The sequence below is a fragment of the Lissotriton helveticus genome, chromosome 7, assembly GCF_964261635.1.
Source record: "Lissotriton helveticus chromosome 7, aLisHel1.1, whole genome shotgun sequence".
NCBI classification, from domain to species: Eukaryota; Metazoa; Chordata; class Amphibia; order Caudata; family Salamandridae; genus Lissotriton; species Lissotriton helveticus.
This window is the reverse complement of record NC_136068.1, coordinates 1836671172-1836687986: the sequence shown is the minus strand read 5'-3', so window position 1 is coordinate 1836687986 and position 16815 is coordinate 1836671172. Positions and strand designations below refer to the sequence as shown.

General features: G+C 41.2%; 1 protein-coding gene across 1 annotated transcript in view; it reads left to right on the top strand.

The window, feature by feature from the left end:
* The first annotated feature begins 7661 nt into the window (after positions 1-7661).
* LOC144767754 (killer cell lectin-like receptor subfamily B member 1B allele A) overlaps positions 7662-16815 on the top strand; it is a 360212-nt gene continuing 351058 nt past the window's right edge. Inside the window, exon 1 of the mRNA XM_078651140.1 lies at positions 7662-7896. Within this exon, the coding sequence (XP_078507266.1) occupies positions 7662-7896 (235 nt within the window). The remainder of the gene's footprint in view (positions 7897-16815) is intronic.

The window sequence follows — 16815 nt, the reverse complement described above, 5'->3', positions numbered from 1 at the left end:
CCGGAAGTTATTAGTGGGACCCTAGTTTTTAATGAAATCGAGGCAGTGAATGCACTAAGATTGGTCCAAGCCGGTAAAGCACCCGGTATGGACTGCGTCCCAGCGGATCTTTTTAAGTATGATTTGGACAATTGGGCTCCATATATAACTTCTCTGGCTAATGCCATCGCCAGAGGTGCCAGGGTACCCGACTCCTGGAAAGGGGCCGAAATCCTTCCCGTATATAAAAAAGGCGACAAGACCCTTCCGGGGAACTATCGCCCTATAAGCCTTATAGATGCCCTGCAGAAAGTCATAGCTAGAATGCTGTTGGGTAGAATTCAGATTTGGATGAATGAAGAAAACATAATGTCCCCGTTGCAAGCTGGTTTCAGGGCAAGTACAAGCACTGTCGACCAAGTGCTCAGATTTATCCTGATATATTGGAAGACAGTACATCTAGGTGAGGGCACTATATACGCAGCATTCGTGGACCTCAAATCCGCGTTCGATTTGGTCCCCAGAGAGAAGTTGTGGATGGCCTTAAGGAGAATGCATATGCCACCTGAACTCCTTGAGTTAACCATCAGGCTGCATGATCAAAACTTCGCCAGAGTTAGATGGGGTTGTCAGGGCCAGGTGACGGAGCCTTTCCCAGTGACTCGTGGTGTTAGACAAGGGTGCGTCTTGGCACCAACTTTGTTTTTACTTTTTATAAATCAAGTTGTGCAGTTCCTATCATCTACCCAGACAGATGTGCCAGTTTTGGGTGGGACATGGTTTCCCCTCTTAATATTTGCCGATGATACCTTGATTTTGGCAAAAACACAGGTGGGACTCCAGACTGCAATAAACAAATTTGAGGAGTTTTGTAACATAAATGACCTTGAAAGTAACGTATCTAAAACCAAATTTATGGTTCTGACTAAGAACAAACCATCAAGGGGTCAAGTTACGATGAATGGTACCATCTTGGAGCAAGTAGGGGTGATGACCTACCTAGGGGTGGTTATAGACTATAGGCTGCGCTGGAAGGAGCAGATCGAGGCACTTTGTCTAAAATGTGCCCGCTTATCGGGATGCCTAGTTAAAGAACAGCGTTGCTCCCAAACTAAAAGAGTTTTGCCAGCTTTAAAGATCTACAATGCAAAAATTAACTCCGCCATCCTTTATGGCTCAGATTTATGGGGAAGTGTTGACCTTGCCCCACTTGATAAAATCCAAAATAAGTTCCTCCGTAGCCTAGTAGGACTCCCACAATCAACACCGTCACTTCCCCTCATGCTAGATATGGGCTGTCATTCCATCAAAAATCAAGCCCGATATAGGATGGTAGCCTTGTGGAGACGTATCTGGTCCACTCCAGAACTATCTATGTTTGCCAACGAGATTCTGGATGTGAGATCGATACTAGGGTCAGGTAACCTATCTTGGTTTAAGACTGTGAAGGCCACACTTTATAAAATGGGTCTTCATCCACAGTGGTCAGATCCGGGAAACCAGGTATTCCTGTCGAAAAAAGAATTCAAACTATTATTTTGGGCTACTGTAAAAGAGGATCTCATTTTGCTTTCACAGACCCCCAATTTGACAGGTCTTTTTTTGCTCAATAAGGTGGTTTCCCACACTGAGACTTATTGGGATAATATCACCAAAAGTGCAGACAGGAAACTTTACCACCAATTCAGAGTTGGCACACTACCAGTAAGGGAGTTTTCAAATAAATGGCGCAACCAATCAACTATGCACTGTCCCTGGTGCAGTGAGCAAAAGGAAACTATTGGCCACTTCCTCTTTGCATGTCCAGCCTACTCCGCACCCCGACGCAAATGGCTTAAACCAATTTGCAGAAGGCTCAATCTACGGGCGTGCGAGGAAGCTTTGGAAGTGTTAAGATCTAATACTGCAGAGTGGGTGTCCATAGGTATGGCGAAATTCCTTGGATGGGCTTGGATCATTAGAGCCAGACACCTACAAGGTGAAAAATGAGACAAATGTAGGAACCTTTTATATTATACTATTGTGGTTTTATGTTTATGATGGTTTATGATTGTACTATATATTCTTATTGATTCATGAAAACGACTTTTGATACTATTTAATTGAATTTTTAGGGTGTAATGAATGAATTGTATTTTGTAAGAATTGTACTCATGATACTGCATTTTTTGTATATATTTTACTTGCTGTCTTTTAAGAAGAAATTTCGAAATAAAGACGTTGAAACTGAGCTAATCTTCATTCAAATTGGAAAAATTCTCATTGTGTGCAAAGTGTATGTAGGTATTGATGTGTCTCATCATTGTAGGGCATACGTCTTGTGGCACAACACTGAAAATGAGTTGTCATATTCCACTAGATATTAGAACAGTGGTTTGGAATGATCCTGTGCCTACAAACTGTAGATCTGCCATGTTTGTCTTTTTTGGTGTTATTGATGTGGGATTCCTTGTGTGAACCAGAAGATCTGGCTGCAGCTGATGACATGAGTCAATGATAATTTGCCTTTTCTATCTTATTATTTTTGACAAATCCCCTTCTTGCATGTTGGCAAGGACTTTAACTTGAAATGTGCAAACTGGCACTATTAGTGTAATTTATAGATTATTTTAGTGCAAATGTTGACAGACAAGTATTGGTCAAATTGAATACACATAGCAGTAGCTGATTGAATGGTATGACATTTTTGGGAATCATGTTTGGGAACTTGAGATAAACATTACCTACTTGCAAATTATCTATGTTTACACAATCGTTTGATTTTTCTCATTGTCCACCTATGATGGAAGGAAACAAATGCATTGATAAAGTTGAGATATACAACACCAGTCTATGAGTTTTGGACTTGTAAATGTATTGTACTAAACGTGATAAAAATTAAAGAGGGTGGACAAAAACAAACTAACTAAAAAGTGAAGAAGTTAGTCATCGTGAATGCAACCATAGTTTGAGAGCCAAAATTGAAGTCCAATGTCCAAAATACTACAGGCATCAGAAAGGCGTATTTGTCCAGAAATAGTCCACAGAGTGAATGACAGGCACACACTGGGTTGGAGTTTAATGCTGATGGCAGCAGAGGTCTCGCAATCCTCACCTCCTGGTAATCTGGGTGGACGTCCCTTCAGCAGATAAGAGGGGCGATCCACAGTTGCAGGGTCTGGGGTGGCTATAGGTGGTTCTTCCAGTGGCAGGGCCTCACTTCCTGTGGTTGTGGCAGATTTAGATAGGCCAGAAGTTGTAGGACCAGGAGGAAGGGGTAGATAGTGCTGGGAAAGCCCTGCACATATGGGTGTAAATGTCCAGCAGCATACTAGCCAGAGTACCCATATTGGAGTTGTGAGTCTCCATCTAATAATTGAGCTCCCACTGCAACTGCTTTATCTCCCGGAGCTCAGAGAGTACCTGGCCCATCATGTCTTGGGAATGATGGTAGGATCTGAAGACTTGGTTGATGGTGGTCTGGATGATGGGGACCCCAATGGCCTCACTAACCTGGCCCAACAAACTCCTTCCAATCACCCGTAGCCCCACTACCCTGTGCCTTTGGCCCAGTGTGCCCCATCTGACTGTTCCCCGGGTGAGCTGGAGCTGGTGGTGGTGTGGTTTCGTCATCTCCCAGAACTGGAGGCAAACAATCAATGTCACAGTGGTAGGAACAGAGGAAGAGGAGTCTTCAGTTTACCGAGGTGTTACAGCTGGAGTGGGATGTGTTTGTGTGGGTGCAGTGAATGTCACTGGAGCTGTCTGCACCTGGTGACCAAATGGACAGGATTGTCCTTCAGATTACTAGAGTCTTGTCCTCACTGACGGTTTGATCCAGTGCTGAAGTGGAGGTCTCTTCAATGGCACATGCCTGGCCATGTGCTTTGCCAGTTGGACCAATTGAGAAATTGAGAACATTTTGTTTTAGTAAAAGTGTCTATTGCACATTCAAATATTTTAAGACAAACAATGAAGATACCTAGAAGACAAAATAGGAAGAGAATAATGTAATGATAGCTTTCAGTGGTATTACACATATTACCCTTACTTTTAGTAACTTCAAATAAGCAGGTAATAATATGCTCTAAAATTATCATGAAGTGATTAGGAAGTATACCTAACATCTCCCAGCCACTCAGCCCAAGACAGGGGAGGGGTGAAAATGTGTAATTGGCAGTTCCAAGGCCTAGCTGATGTCACAAGAGACATGTCTACAAGTTGGATGGATGTCTGGCATTATTCATCATGTGAACAGTGCAGAGTCAAGTTTTGCAAGTTCCACTTATATTCAGAATAGTAATTTACATACCTTTTAATGTTTGTGTTAACACAGTTTGATTTGTGAACCCAGGACATCAATCTAATTGGTTGAGAAGAACAGGACAGCATGCAGAAAACAACACAAAGCAATTTAAGAAGCGAGCATTGAATGGGAATTGATCACTACATGACACTTTACCATATGTTGAAATGTGTAAGACAAGAGAAAATGAGCAATATGACATAGCAATATTCTTTTGAGAAAAAGAAACAGGGCATCATGGTAGTTGTAGTCATTTCAGAGACAACTGCCCAACACTTGCACTATGGTTAGTGGAACTTATCTCGGAAAAATGCAGTGGAAATGGACCAGACATTTACAATATGACACGCAGATAGGTAACGGGTTATTTGGTGTTGTAACACTCATAGGCACCATACCATCATGTGACATGTAATGGAGATTGACACCTGTATCATTAGATAAGCGCAGAACACATTAGCAACTGCTATCTTCAAAGTAAACAGGACATTGAGGTTTAGCGAGAGTTTGTAAAGTATAACTTACCAGACTCCGCTTCACCAGGTATTCCTGTCAAACCATCAGGATGAAGGAGCTGTAAGACCTTCTTCTCTCAGTGCATGAGTTGTAAAGGAGGGTCTGGGAGACCAGCCACCAGTCCTGTTGGCCTTCAGATGACGCTTGGAGGCCAGGAAAAGCACCCTACCCCACATGTTATTCCAACTCATCCTAATTTCCTCCTGTGTGTGCAGGTTGTTAGCTACAGCATTTACTCTGTCGACTATTCTAGTGCACGTTTGCCTTTTCTGCAATAGGTTTGTGTTTTGGACTTGGGCTCCAAATAATTGTGGGTCTACTCTTATGACTTCATCCACCATGACTGACAACTCACCCTCAGTAAAATGGGGATTTTATGGCCTAGCATTTTGCAACAAAATAATATCAAATAAAAGATTTACCACAAGATATAAAATGAAAAAAGATGAAGAGACAAGTAACAGGGAAAGGAAACAAAAACATCTGACTTAACTGGAAAAAGGTCTGCAAGTAAGTGTTGTGGTGCAGCGCAATGGCAAAGGATCATGGTCTGAAATGGAGTGTGTTTTATAGTTTGGTATGCAGGTGTTTCCATTTGGCCAGTGGGCATCAGGTATGTTCTGCTGGCTTCCATCCAGACAAGGGCCACAGTATTGGTGCATTGTTGAGCACGTACTGCTGCAAACTCACTCCATCTGGGAACAGCCACTAGAAGACTGCCAGCAAAACTGTGTAATCTAAATCCGCTCTGTGGGACCCCACTTCCCTGACATCAATGGAATAGTGTCCGCCAGCATTGGAGTCCGCCACATTGGCAGCGGTTTGCAGCACCACAGCGGAAAACACTGAGTCAAAGCAGACAGCGATGCAGACTGCATGCATCTAAATACTGCGAGAGAAAGACTGTCAACTTGGCGGAGTATTAGGAACTACCATCCCAGTGGGATGGCGGTAAGACCATCAAGGTCTAAGTCAGGCCCTTAGTCAATACAGTTAGCTAGCATTTTACCAATTGGATAAATGCATTCAATTCTCAAGGCACAATGACCTGGGCTCTAATAGTTTTGGAGGTCACCAGCTATTAACGCTTAATCCGCGTTAACAGGACCTTTCTGAATTTTCTTAAAATAAATAGCAATAACAATCACAATATCAAATGTTTTCATTGAAAATAATGTGACTCGTTCATTGCTTTTAGCCTTGACACCATATTTCCTGAAAAAGGGGACAGAGAATTTTTTTCCTTTGTTCAGAAAGAGAAAACTAAGAAGAGATGGGTTATAAAGCATTTAAATACATTGCAGAACACCCTTATAATTGATAAGTACATTTTATTTAAAAAAATATATATATATTTTTAAATAAGGAAATTAAATATCAAAAATAACAATATAGTACCTTTTAAATTGACATGACATAAATGTTTAACTCCCAATGGGGAAAATGGAATTAAAAATGCAGTCTTATTTCAAACGCAAAAATATGTTAAAAGTAATTTTAAAATGTCTATTTCAGAATATAAATGATTAAACATAAGAATAACATAAGAATAATTTTAAATAACAAGGAACAAAAATGTCTTATAAAATTATTTACAGAAAACATTCTTCTTCAATTGTCTTCTTAAAAATATACATTAAATGACATGTAAAGTGTTTTAAGATACAATAAAACAATGTATTCAACAATTTTATGCATAACAAACTGTTACAATTAAAACTTTTAATTTCTCATCAGTCTAATCCCCTATAAATACAGAATCCCACTCCTAAAATTATTATTTGAACAAATACAAACTTTTAGAAAACACATTCTTTTATATTATTGCAAAACATACTCATAATACACATACATACACTATACATTACAATGAAATAACCCACCATGGTAATTCTAACAATTATATAAAAAAATAGTAAAACAAAACTATATTCTTACATTCGATATTCTGACCCACAATATTTGTGGACTCACCATATTAAAGACACAATATTCATGTCTCACAACATTCTTTCCAGGTTATTTTGGAGGAACACCTACAACAGGTTGAAAAGAAAAGGATTTAGCATCCCCTTGCCCCTCTGGGGTTCTCTCGCTTTAAGAGAGCTTTTGATTTGCAGCTATCATGTTTGCCAGCATGTAAAGTATTCCAACTGTTCCTCACTGATGGTGACAGAAAGGCCAAATGTGAAATAGAGTAAGAAGGGACTCTGCATGGTGTAATCCATTGACTATATTGTGCCTCAATCCTTAATGATAGCAGAAACATATCTATATGTTCTCTTGTTAGTAGGGCTGGGCCAGGTTTGTAATTTATCCTATTTCCAACTAATATTCTCTGATGATAAATTAGAAGAATTTAGGGGGGATTTTTGGTTTGAAAAAATAAAAAATGTTCAGTTAGTAATTATAGGTTTCCGAATTGAAATGCTAGATTTTTTTGTACGCTGGTAAATGTGTGTAGTTTTTCCATTAACACTCAACTCGAAAAAAACTTCAGCATTACTCACAATGTGGTGCTCGTGTCTCCACTCACTCAGAACCCTCAGGATATAAAAGTGAGCCTTTGCAACGAAAGACAATCTCTCTCTGGTCAATCTATGTTAGTGTGGACAGCACAAAGGACTGGACCAACCTTTACAGGTAGTACAATTTAAAAAATAAATATTTCAGGTATGAAACTGCAAATCACTTGACCACTCTGACTTGTTGTTCAGAGGCTTGTGGTCAGTTCTACAGTGTTTGACACCTGTTCGAAGGCGTGTGGTTTCCTGGTTCCTGTGCAAGGCTCATGGAGCAGTGAAGTGACTCACATCACTGCTTACAGTTTCCACTCAAGACTCAGACCCTTTATTTGAGGTAAAGTTTTAGAAGTTCAACAATGGAGGAAGAAGAGGGGTACACAGCTCTGCAGTTCCAGGGGAGAAGGAAACCAGAGGATGAAGAGGGGTACACAGCTCTGCAGTTCCAGGGGAGAAGGAAACCAGAGGATGAAGAGGGGTACACAGCTCTGCAGTTCCAGGGGAGAAGGAAACCAGAGGATGAAGAGGGGTACACAGCTCTGCAGTTCCAGGGGAGAAGGAAACCAGAGGAAAGACACGAAGATGGACAGAGAGGTGAGACATTCCCTCACTTCTACATTTTTTTACTCTGCACCATTTGTAAATATTGTGCGCCTCACAGGGACACCCAAGATCATGTCCCGCAGAGGGTCTCACTGGGGCTGCAGAGGGACATTCTCACCAGTGGATTCATCTTATAGCACTTACTTCATGAGAGGGCCATGACAAGGGCTGTTTTTACAGAGACCAATGGGAAAATCTGTCTTATCATACACTGTTTTCCCCTATTGATAATCTGACAGACTGCTGCCTCATGTTAGTATTCTAGGTCTCCAGTGGCTTTAGCTCCTGATCATATTTTCAAGCCTCCCGGGGCCCATTTGTGAAGACCCCAGCACAGTGAAAGCCCTAAACCTCAATCCAGGATTTTCATTTCAGAATGTAATCACATTCAATGGCAACTTCACCCACCTTAGAAATCTCTTATATAGGGTTTCTTCTTTTTTGTGTCATGTAGCTGGTTGCTGGGGTGGTGAGATGCCTGCTCAGCATATAGGGTCTTGTTCACTGAAAAGCCCGTTACGGGCATAGAGCTCACTCTGGATATCAGCAAAGTAGACCCCAGTGCACTTAAGTTTAGTGGTAATACTTCGCAGACTCAGGATGGGTGTGGCAATTTAAATTGCAGCCGACCCTTTTTCCAGGCCTCTCTGCTAAATTCTAGAACAGACAGAGCTAGGTATCCTGAGTCCTTAGCTTGCCTCCATGTTAGTTTATTGTGCATGAATACTTTAATAGGAGGTGTCTTTGTTTCCACAAACCACAAATAGTTAATGTATACACCGTTTGTGCCTCCAACATTTTGAGTAATGTTATGGCTTTAGCGAAAGAAAACATGAAACTCTGTGCACAAGAGAATGACAGAAGCTAGCATATTATAATCATAAAACTGGGACAATGCGTAAAATGAAAGAAGAATAGGATCTCTGATTCATTTTCACACGCCAGAGTCTATGAGCCCAATTCACAGAACTAACTTAAGACAAAATCCTAAACTTACTACTTTTGGTATTCACAGAAGTTAGAACTTTGTCTTAAGTTAGATCTGTGAATCGGGCCCTATATGTTTTCTGATGGAAGCCCTTCCTGCTCCTGAATTTCCCAAAACCTTTCACTTCACAGGGTCTCTACGGGAACAAGAAGTGGGCATGGTTTGACTGCTACTTGATCTTGACTCTTGGGTTTTTTCAGCAGGAATATAGTCGATTAATATGAGTTGGATGGAGACGCAGGTATCGTAAAACAAAGGTCACTCACACCACACCTATTTAAATGTCTCACCATTTTCTCCACTTCAGCCGGGTGCTTTCTACTAACATCTCTTGCACATGTCGTCTCCCGTTGCCCTGAAGAGAAAATTGCCATCCTGTCTGGACAACAGAAAGGAAGTTAGCAAGTAGAGCACTCTGTACTACTGCTAATGTTCTAAGAATCTGGACCTCGCGCTAAAACAACCCTACAAGGCGGGGAGGAGGAGGAAAGCATCTCCATGAGCAACTGTTGGCCTGAACGCATATGCCTGTGGCCAGGCTGCAGCCAATGGCTGTCCTCTTCCTCTCATTGTAATGATGTGCAATTTGTCATCACCCGCCTCAACACAGGGAGCTTAATTATTTGATATATGTATATATATATATATATATTACCTACTGGCGGTCGTCAGTAGGTATATATAGTTAGGATTTTTTCTCTATGGGATTTTTGAAAATTCTATGTCTAATAACTTTGGCGTTTGTGGACGGAATTGGCTGAAATTTTCAGGAAAATGGCACATTTTGTTTCTGAGCAGCGCTTGAAAATTTGGGGGGTTTCGTCAAGGGGGGGCCGAGAAAAAAGGGGGGTCCCAAAACGTGTTTTTAACATTGAGTTTTCCATAGGGCGGTTGGCCTCACTTTTAGCCCGAACGGCTGAATGGATTTGCACGAAACTTGGCAAAATTGTAGGGACTGGTAGCCCGATGTGCCTTTTGTAGGTCTCAATATATGTGCTCCAGTGGATTTTGAGAAATTAACGTTTAAAAAAAGATATATATCTGTAACAGCGGACCGGGAAGCGTCCCAGGACGCGTACTTTTCGCGCAACGGAGCTTTGTGAAGCGAAGCTGATTGGTTCTCTGGCGTCTGTCAACATTCCAAAAAGTCCGTAGCGGCCGCCATCTTGTCTCTCTGTAGGATCGAGAGACAAGAGGAGGCCAAAACAAAGGGGGAAATAACCATAAGGGGGCATAGTAGATCCTCGCTGACCCCCTAGGTTTGATGTGGAGGTTTTAAAAGGGCCCCGCGGGGCAAAAAAAATAATAATAATAATAATCGAACGGCTGAATGGATTTGCACGAAACTTGGCAAAATATTAGGGACTGGTAGCCCGATGTGCCTTTGCTAGGTCTCAATATATGTGCTCCAGTGGATTTTGAGAAATTAACGTTCAAAAAAAGATATATATCTGTAACAGCGCTCCGCTTGGCGTAACGGAGGTTTGCGAAGCTGATTGGTCATTCTGCCACTGGGCTATAGTTGGGCTACATCTGGCTGATATTTGGGCTACATTTGTTTTTTTGTGTGTCTGGCGGCCATCTTTGGGCTACATTGGGCTACATTGGGCTTCATTGGGCTACATTGGGCTACATTTGGGCTCCAACATATATATAGGCCAATGTAGCCCAATATATATTTTTCAAAGTTAATTTTCGTAAAAACCACTGGAGCATATATCTTGAGACATAGCAAAGGCACATCGGGCTACCAGTCCCTACAATTTTGCCAAGTTTCGTGGAAATCCATTCAGCCGTTCGAGCTAAAAGTGAGTCCAACCGCCCTATGGAAATGAAGGAAATGAATGGGTAATTTGTAATTAGCAAATAGCTAATCGCAAACTAGGAATGGTAAAGAATCGCTATTTATTCCTTAAAGTTCGCTATTTAGGAAATGCAAAAAACTTTGATGATACATATGGCGGTTCATCTCTAACAAGATAAGAAGCATAGGGATACATTTATGATGACTGGCGCATCACCAGGGATGTGTTAGTCATTCTGTGCCGCTGTTCCGTCACCTATGGTGTGCTGCATTTACAATGCGGCGCATCATGGGGCAAAAACAGCACAGATGCGTGATGTATCTGTGACGTAAAGGTGGCGCATTGCTGGAGTTGTATCGCAAGTGTGATGAAGCTCCAGCAAGGGTCGGGGGTGCCCCTGTCGCAGGGTTTCTGTTCTCACACAGAACTGTGGACAGAGGATTGGAACCTCGGCGAATTAGGGTGTCCCAAAACTCACGTTAGTAATCAAAAACTCCTTAGCAAGCTAGGTACAGTGTCACATTGGATATAACAAACTCTCAATGTTTAGACAATCCAGAATATGAACTTATAGTACCTCAGGATACGTGGAACTCATGAACAGTCGGTCGTTATATATTTCTTAGAAACCAGAACATGGAGTTAAGAAGAACACATGTGTATTTGAAATGTTTATTTACTAATGCCGTCTTCTCAGGCGTAGTATCTTAGATAATACAAGTACACATATTATCAGTAGCAAAATTACCAGCATAGTTACTAGTACATAAAAAGCGAATGGTGATAGTATGTTAACATGCTGTAAATGAATAAGAGTTAGCAACACTTATAAGCAGCCGCGGGTCGTGGAGGGAGTTACGGTGAGGCAGGGAGGGGGAGAAGCAGGGTGGAGAATACAAGTACACATATTATCAGTAGCAAAATTACCAGCATAGTTACTAGTACATAAAAAGCGAATGGTGACAGTATGTTAACATGCTGTAAATGAATAAGAGTTAGCAACACTTATAAGCAGCCGCGGGCCGTGGAGGGAGTTACGGTGGGGCAGGGAGGCGGGGAGGGGGAGGGGCAGGGTAGAGAGGGCTCCACCCTGCTTCTCCCCCTCCCCGCCTCCCTGCCTCACCGTAACTCCCTCCACGGCCCGCGGCTGCTTATATCTCACCCTCCCTAATACACATATTATATTATTTGCTAAGAAGGTCTCTTTGTGTTGGTTTAGGGCGTGCCCATACTTTAGTGTCTTAGATTTGAAGGAATCACATCAGCATACACCAGCTCTCTCTTCATGTGAACCGCATCAACTGTTGTGTATGTGTGTTCGGCAAAGCAATATAAAACCCGCCTCATGCCCAGAATTGGCAGAAGTTGCACTTATGTTATGAGTATGAAGTCGTGGAGATCAGACCTCATAACAATTCTGTATCGTGTTGTTCTTGAAACTTTAGCACTCGCTGTACAGATATAGTTTAACAAGCAAAGCAGATAGTAGAGCAATAACATATTATTCTCATGTAAACCACGATGAACTACTAGGTGGAAAGCTAAAGCAACATCTAAGTGTCGTGTGCAGAAGTTGCAAAAAAGGAAAAATGGCGTTTAAACCGGTAATGAGCCCATGCTAACTTAACACGGTGTAAAGATATCCAGGACCTAGATGACACCTCCCCATGATCCGGAAACAAACTGAATAAGATAATAGAAGTGCCATCTCATGAGAGCAGATTGCAAGTTTATATGTGGACGGTCCGCAAGGTAAAGCATTAAAAACTAGGAAAATTTAATGCTAAAGAAAAATAAAACAGCCAAGTACTTTATCGAGTCTTAAGCCAATAGGCAAGGTAAATAATAAAAACTTGACAAATAAGTCAATGAATTGTCAATGAAATGCTAGTACTCAGCATATCAAACATGAAAAAGGTCTATGACATAACTGTGTATGCAAAATAAGCTGCAACAGCCTCCAATAGGAAGTCACCGTCTTCATCCGAAAACAGTTCAGCCATCCAATTTAAAAGCGGAAAAGAACATACGTGCTCTCCCAGCACCGGATCCTCTATCACCATCAGAGGACAGCTCGGTGGGTTTTCAAGAAAGCTCTGTTCCAAGAAAGACTGTGCTGCCGCCAATAAATTCCAGGGACCAATTAGTCCATGCATCAATGCCACAGCCATAATCCTTTCGCCAGGACAAACCAACTCGTGAGTAATGATAGGAGTCATCAGCTGATTAAAGTCAACGTCAGGAGAAACCGGTCCGCAGAGACACAAATCAATGGCCCAATCGAAATCACAGGTCAGGCAGTGAAATACAGGCTGGACACAGGTGAAGTAGGAGAATCGAAAAGATAATCCATATGCCGTGCTTAATATCGCCAACGGCATTGTGCCATAATATTCTAGCATGCGATTGCGGAACAGTGTCAGCAGCTGCAGGGTGGGAGGTTGCATAGGAGGGACATCCATATTTAAAAATTTAAAAAAGCACAAGAGCGTCCGCTGGTAATGCAAGTAAAAATGCCAATCCACGAAGCAGAGTGGAGAAAATAGAATGAAAGAAAGCAGGGATGACTCCAAAGATTTTCTCAAATGAAGTCACGAGACCACTGGTAACAACTTTAAAAAAGTGCGCCAGGGCCTTTGTGGAGGATGCGTTAAAGATAGTCCGAACCATCTTGCTGAAATTGAAAGGCAAATCTGAATTGAAAAGGGTCTGCACCTCTGTACGGGTGTTCGCTATGTGAAGCACGAAAGTTTCACGGGCCGAACTCAAGGCCACCTCTCTCTGAGACAAAAGAGCTCTTATTCTTGCCATGCCGTTGAAATCTCTCCCAAGGTTGGTATTTGTGGCCAGATTGAAAACTCCCTATGTTCATGTGTGGGAGAAAATAGAACATTTCTGCAGCAAATAACCCGTTCACTTACTGTTACGATAAAAGGAATACTTTTAATTAACTCAGAACAATCTTCATTATTGAGCATGAATAACTACCATTTTCCAACAACTTGAACGTGGGGATGATAGCAGGAACTGGCGTGCCTTGCAACACGCAAGCCATATTTGGTCGGTGTTTGTTGCATGAACCGTGTAACTGTATGTGCCTACACATTAGTGAATGATCTGGCGTCTCAGTGCATTCCTCTCCATTCAGATAAACTTCTTGATCATCTTTGAAACATCTGTATGTGTATGGAAGCGACCAGACCTCATGAAGAAAAGCACTACCTAAAGGTTCATAACGACCTATTGGTATATATTTCATACAATTTGAAAACTTATATAAAGCAAAAGGCAGCGTTATTAAACCGTGGATAAGGCACGTTGCCAAAAAACCCGCAATCCTCTGCTGATGATGTCACTGAGCATGTCATGAATGATGTAATATGTGACATCATCAGCAGTGGATTACGGGTAATAGTATCTCTAGTTTACTCCCCTATAGCTGTCTTTCTTTTAACATAAGTGTCTGTTTCCTTCCCTTATACTTACTGTTTTTGGTTCGCTTCCGGTTCGCGTACCGGCGAGCGAACTGGGAAGGGAACTAAGAGAAATAGAGGTTGGCACAGTTCCAAATATTGTACCAATTTTTTAATAACGGGGAGGTAGTTCTGAAAAGAACTTTTTGTTTATTGTTTTTGTTGTTTTATATTTTTTTTATTATTTTTCAGAACATTTTTTTACTTTTTTTGAATTTTTCTGAACAGTTTTATATTTTTTGGGGTTTTTCTTGGAGGGGGCAATGAAAACGATTCATTGTAAAGGGCTCAACAGGAGCAACAAAACAAAAAAAAAGTATTTATTATTTTGGGCGTTTCGTACAAACTTGCATATGATAGTCAATAGCTCTGTTGATCAGAGTGATGCTTCTTTCTCCGTAGCAAATGAATCCATCGCAAAATACGCAGATGTGTTTTACTTCACCAAATCTCATTTGTATATTTGGCACCATCTCCCTGCCTTCTGGTCCCGTTACTTCCGGTACAACAGATCTTCTGGCCATAATAGGGAGATTATCTAGGTCGTTCCGAAACTGTGCAGCACTGTAGTTGTTAGGATGCCACCTAGTCATATGGCGATGCATTGTGTAGTTTCCGAAACTGTATTTTTTCTCGGTTCCTCTGGACAGTCTATCTTGACATATAAGGCAAGTTACGTATCTTGCATTTACTTTTTTCTGACCTTTGGGAATTTAAAAAAATTGCCAAATTAAGTTTTCTTTCCGGTGAGACGTCCTGGGTTCCTCAGGCAAAAACTGCCTCTCTTCCTGCTCTTCCTCGTCTTCCTCTTCTTGCTGAATTATAACTTGAGCAGGTGGTCCACTCTTCCTTGGATGTGGTGGAGGTGGTGGGGAAGCACCAGCTGAAGCTACTAAAGAAGCCATTGCTCAGTGATCACAAAGGGTCTTTCTCTCACAATGATGAAAGTCAGAGTGAGGAAAGAAGGAGGGATTTTCATCATTTGGGAAAAACAAGAGCTCTCAACCAATCAAAAGTGTTCATTTTAGATTATATGACCTAGTCTTACATCATTAGGAAACCAAAAGTGAAATGAACCAATGAAAAGTGTTATTACCAAGTCACATGACTTGCTGTGTTTACGTTAAGCGCTTTGCAGGGCCTCCCGGTTTGCTTCCAGAAACCTGCGCTTTGCGACTCGCTTCGCGTACCAGTTTGCTAACGTAGCACGTCATATGACGTATCACGCGACAACGTGAAACGTCATGCGGACGGGAGGCGTCACGATGTTGTTTTCTAACGCGGCACTTGCGGTAAAGAAACGTTTACCGGCTCGCGGTCTATTTCGCGGCATCAAGGTCAGCTAACGGGAAGCTTCCCGATTCGCAAAGCGGGAACGAAGAAAAAAAAATATTTAAAAAAAAAATTATTCATAAACATATAAAATATATTTTTGGATTTAAAGAAGAATACATTTTACAGCTACAGATATTAGCTATTAAAAAACCAATGAAATTCACTGAAAAAACCATAGGTTATAGACCATATATAGTTAGGAATTAGCATTTACAAAACCTTGAAAATTCACTGAAAAAACCATAGGTTATAGACCATATATAGTTAGGAATTAGCATTTAGAAAACCTTATTTTACTCACACAAAACCATTGAAATTCCATATATAGTTAGTTGCACTAACTATATATCGCGCACCCGCAATCCACTGCTGATGATGTCACATATTACATCATTCATGACATGGTCAGTGACATCACTGATGACATCACTGATGACATCTCAAATGACATCACTGATGACATCACTGATGACATCTCAAATGACATCACTGATGACATCATGACACACCAATACCAGTTACTACATACGCACTCACTGATTCCTACGTCTACACACACATTCACTCATTCACCCATACAATAACTCATACATACAGTCACTTATTATTACAACACTATCATATGCACTCATACACCTATGCAGACAGTCACACACTGCCACTCATCCATGGAGTTACTCACACACCAAGTCAGTCCTGTAAAGAATCAATCACACTTCCATTTCTTCATCTATACAGTTAAACACAGAACACCATACTTCAGTGACATCACTGATGACATCACTAATGACATCTGAAATGACATCACTGATGACATCTCAAATGACATCACTGATGACATCATGACACACCAATACCAGTTACTACATACGCACTCACTGATTCGTACGTCTACACACACATTCACTCATTCACCCATACAATTACTCATACATACAGTCAGTTATTATTAGAACACTATCATATGCACTCATACACCTAGTCAGTCCTGTGAAGAATCAATCACACTTCGATTTCCTCATCTATAGTTAAACACAGAACACCATACTTTTCACACATATACTAACACATACTTACTCTCTTATACAATCACTGATACAAGTACACATTGATATGCACATAGTCACACACCTCCCAGCCAGCCACACACACACTCAGTCTTCCATACATCCAGTCATTCTTCAATATGTAAAACGTATTTAAACTTTACAAAAACACACAGACACTAGATGATGTCATCAGTGATGTCATTTGAGATGTCATCAGTGATGTCAGCAGTGATGTCACTGACCATGTCATGAATGATGTA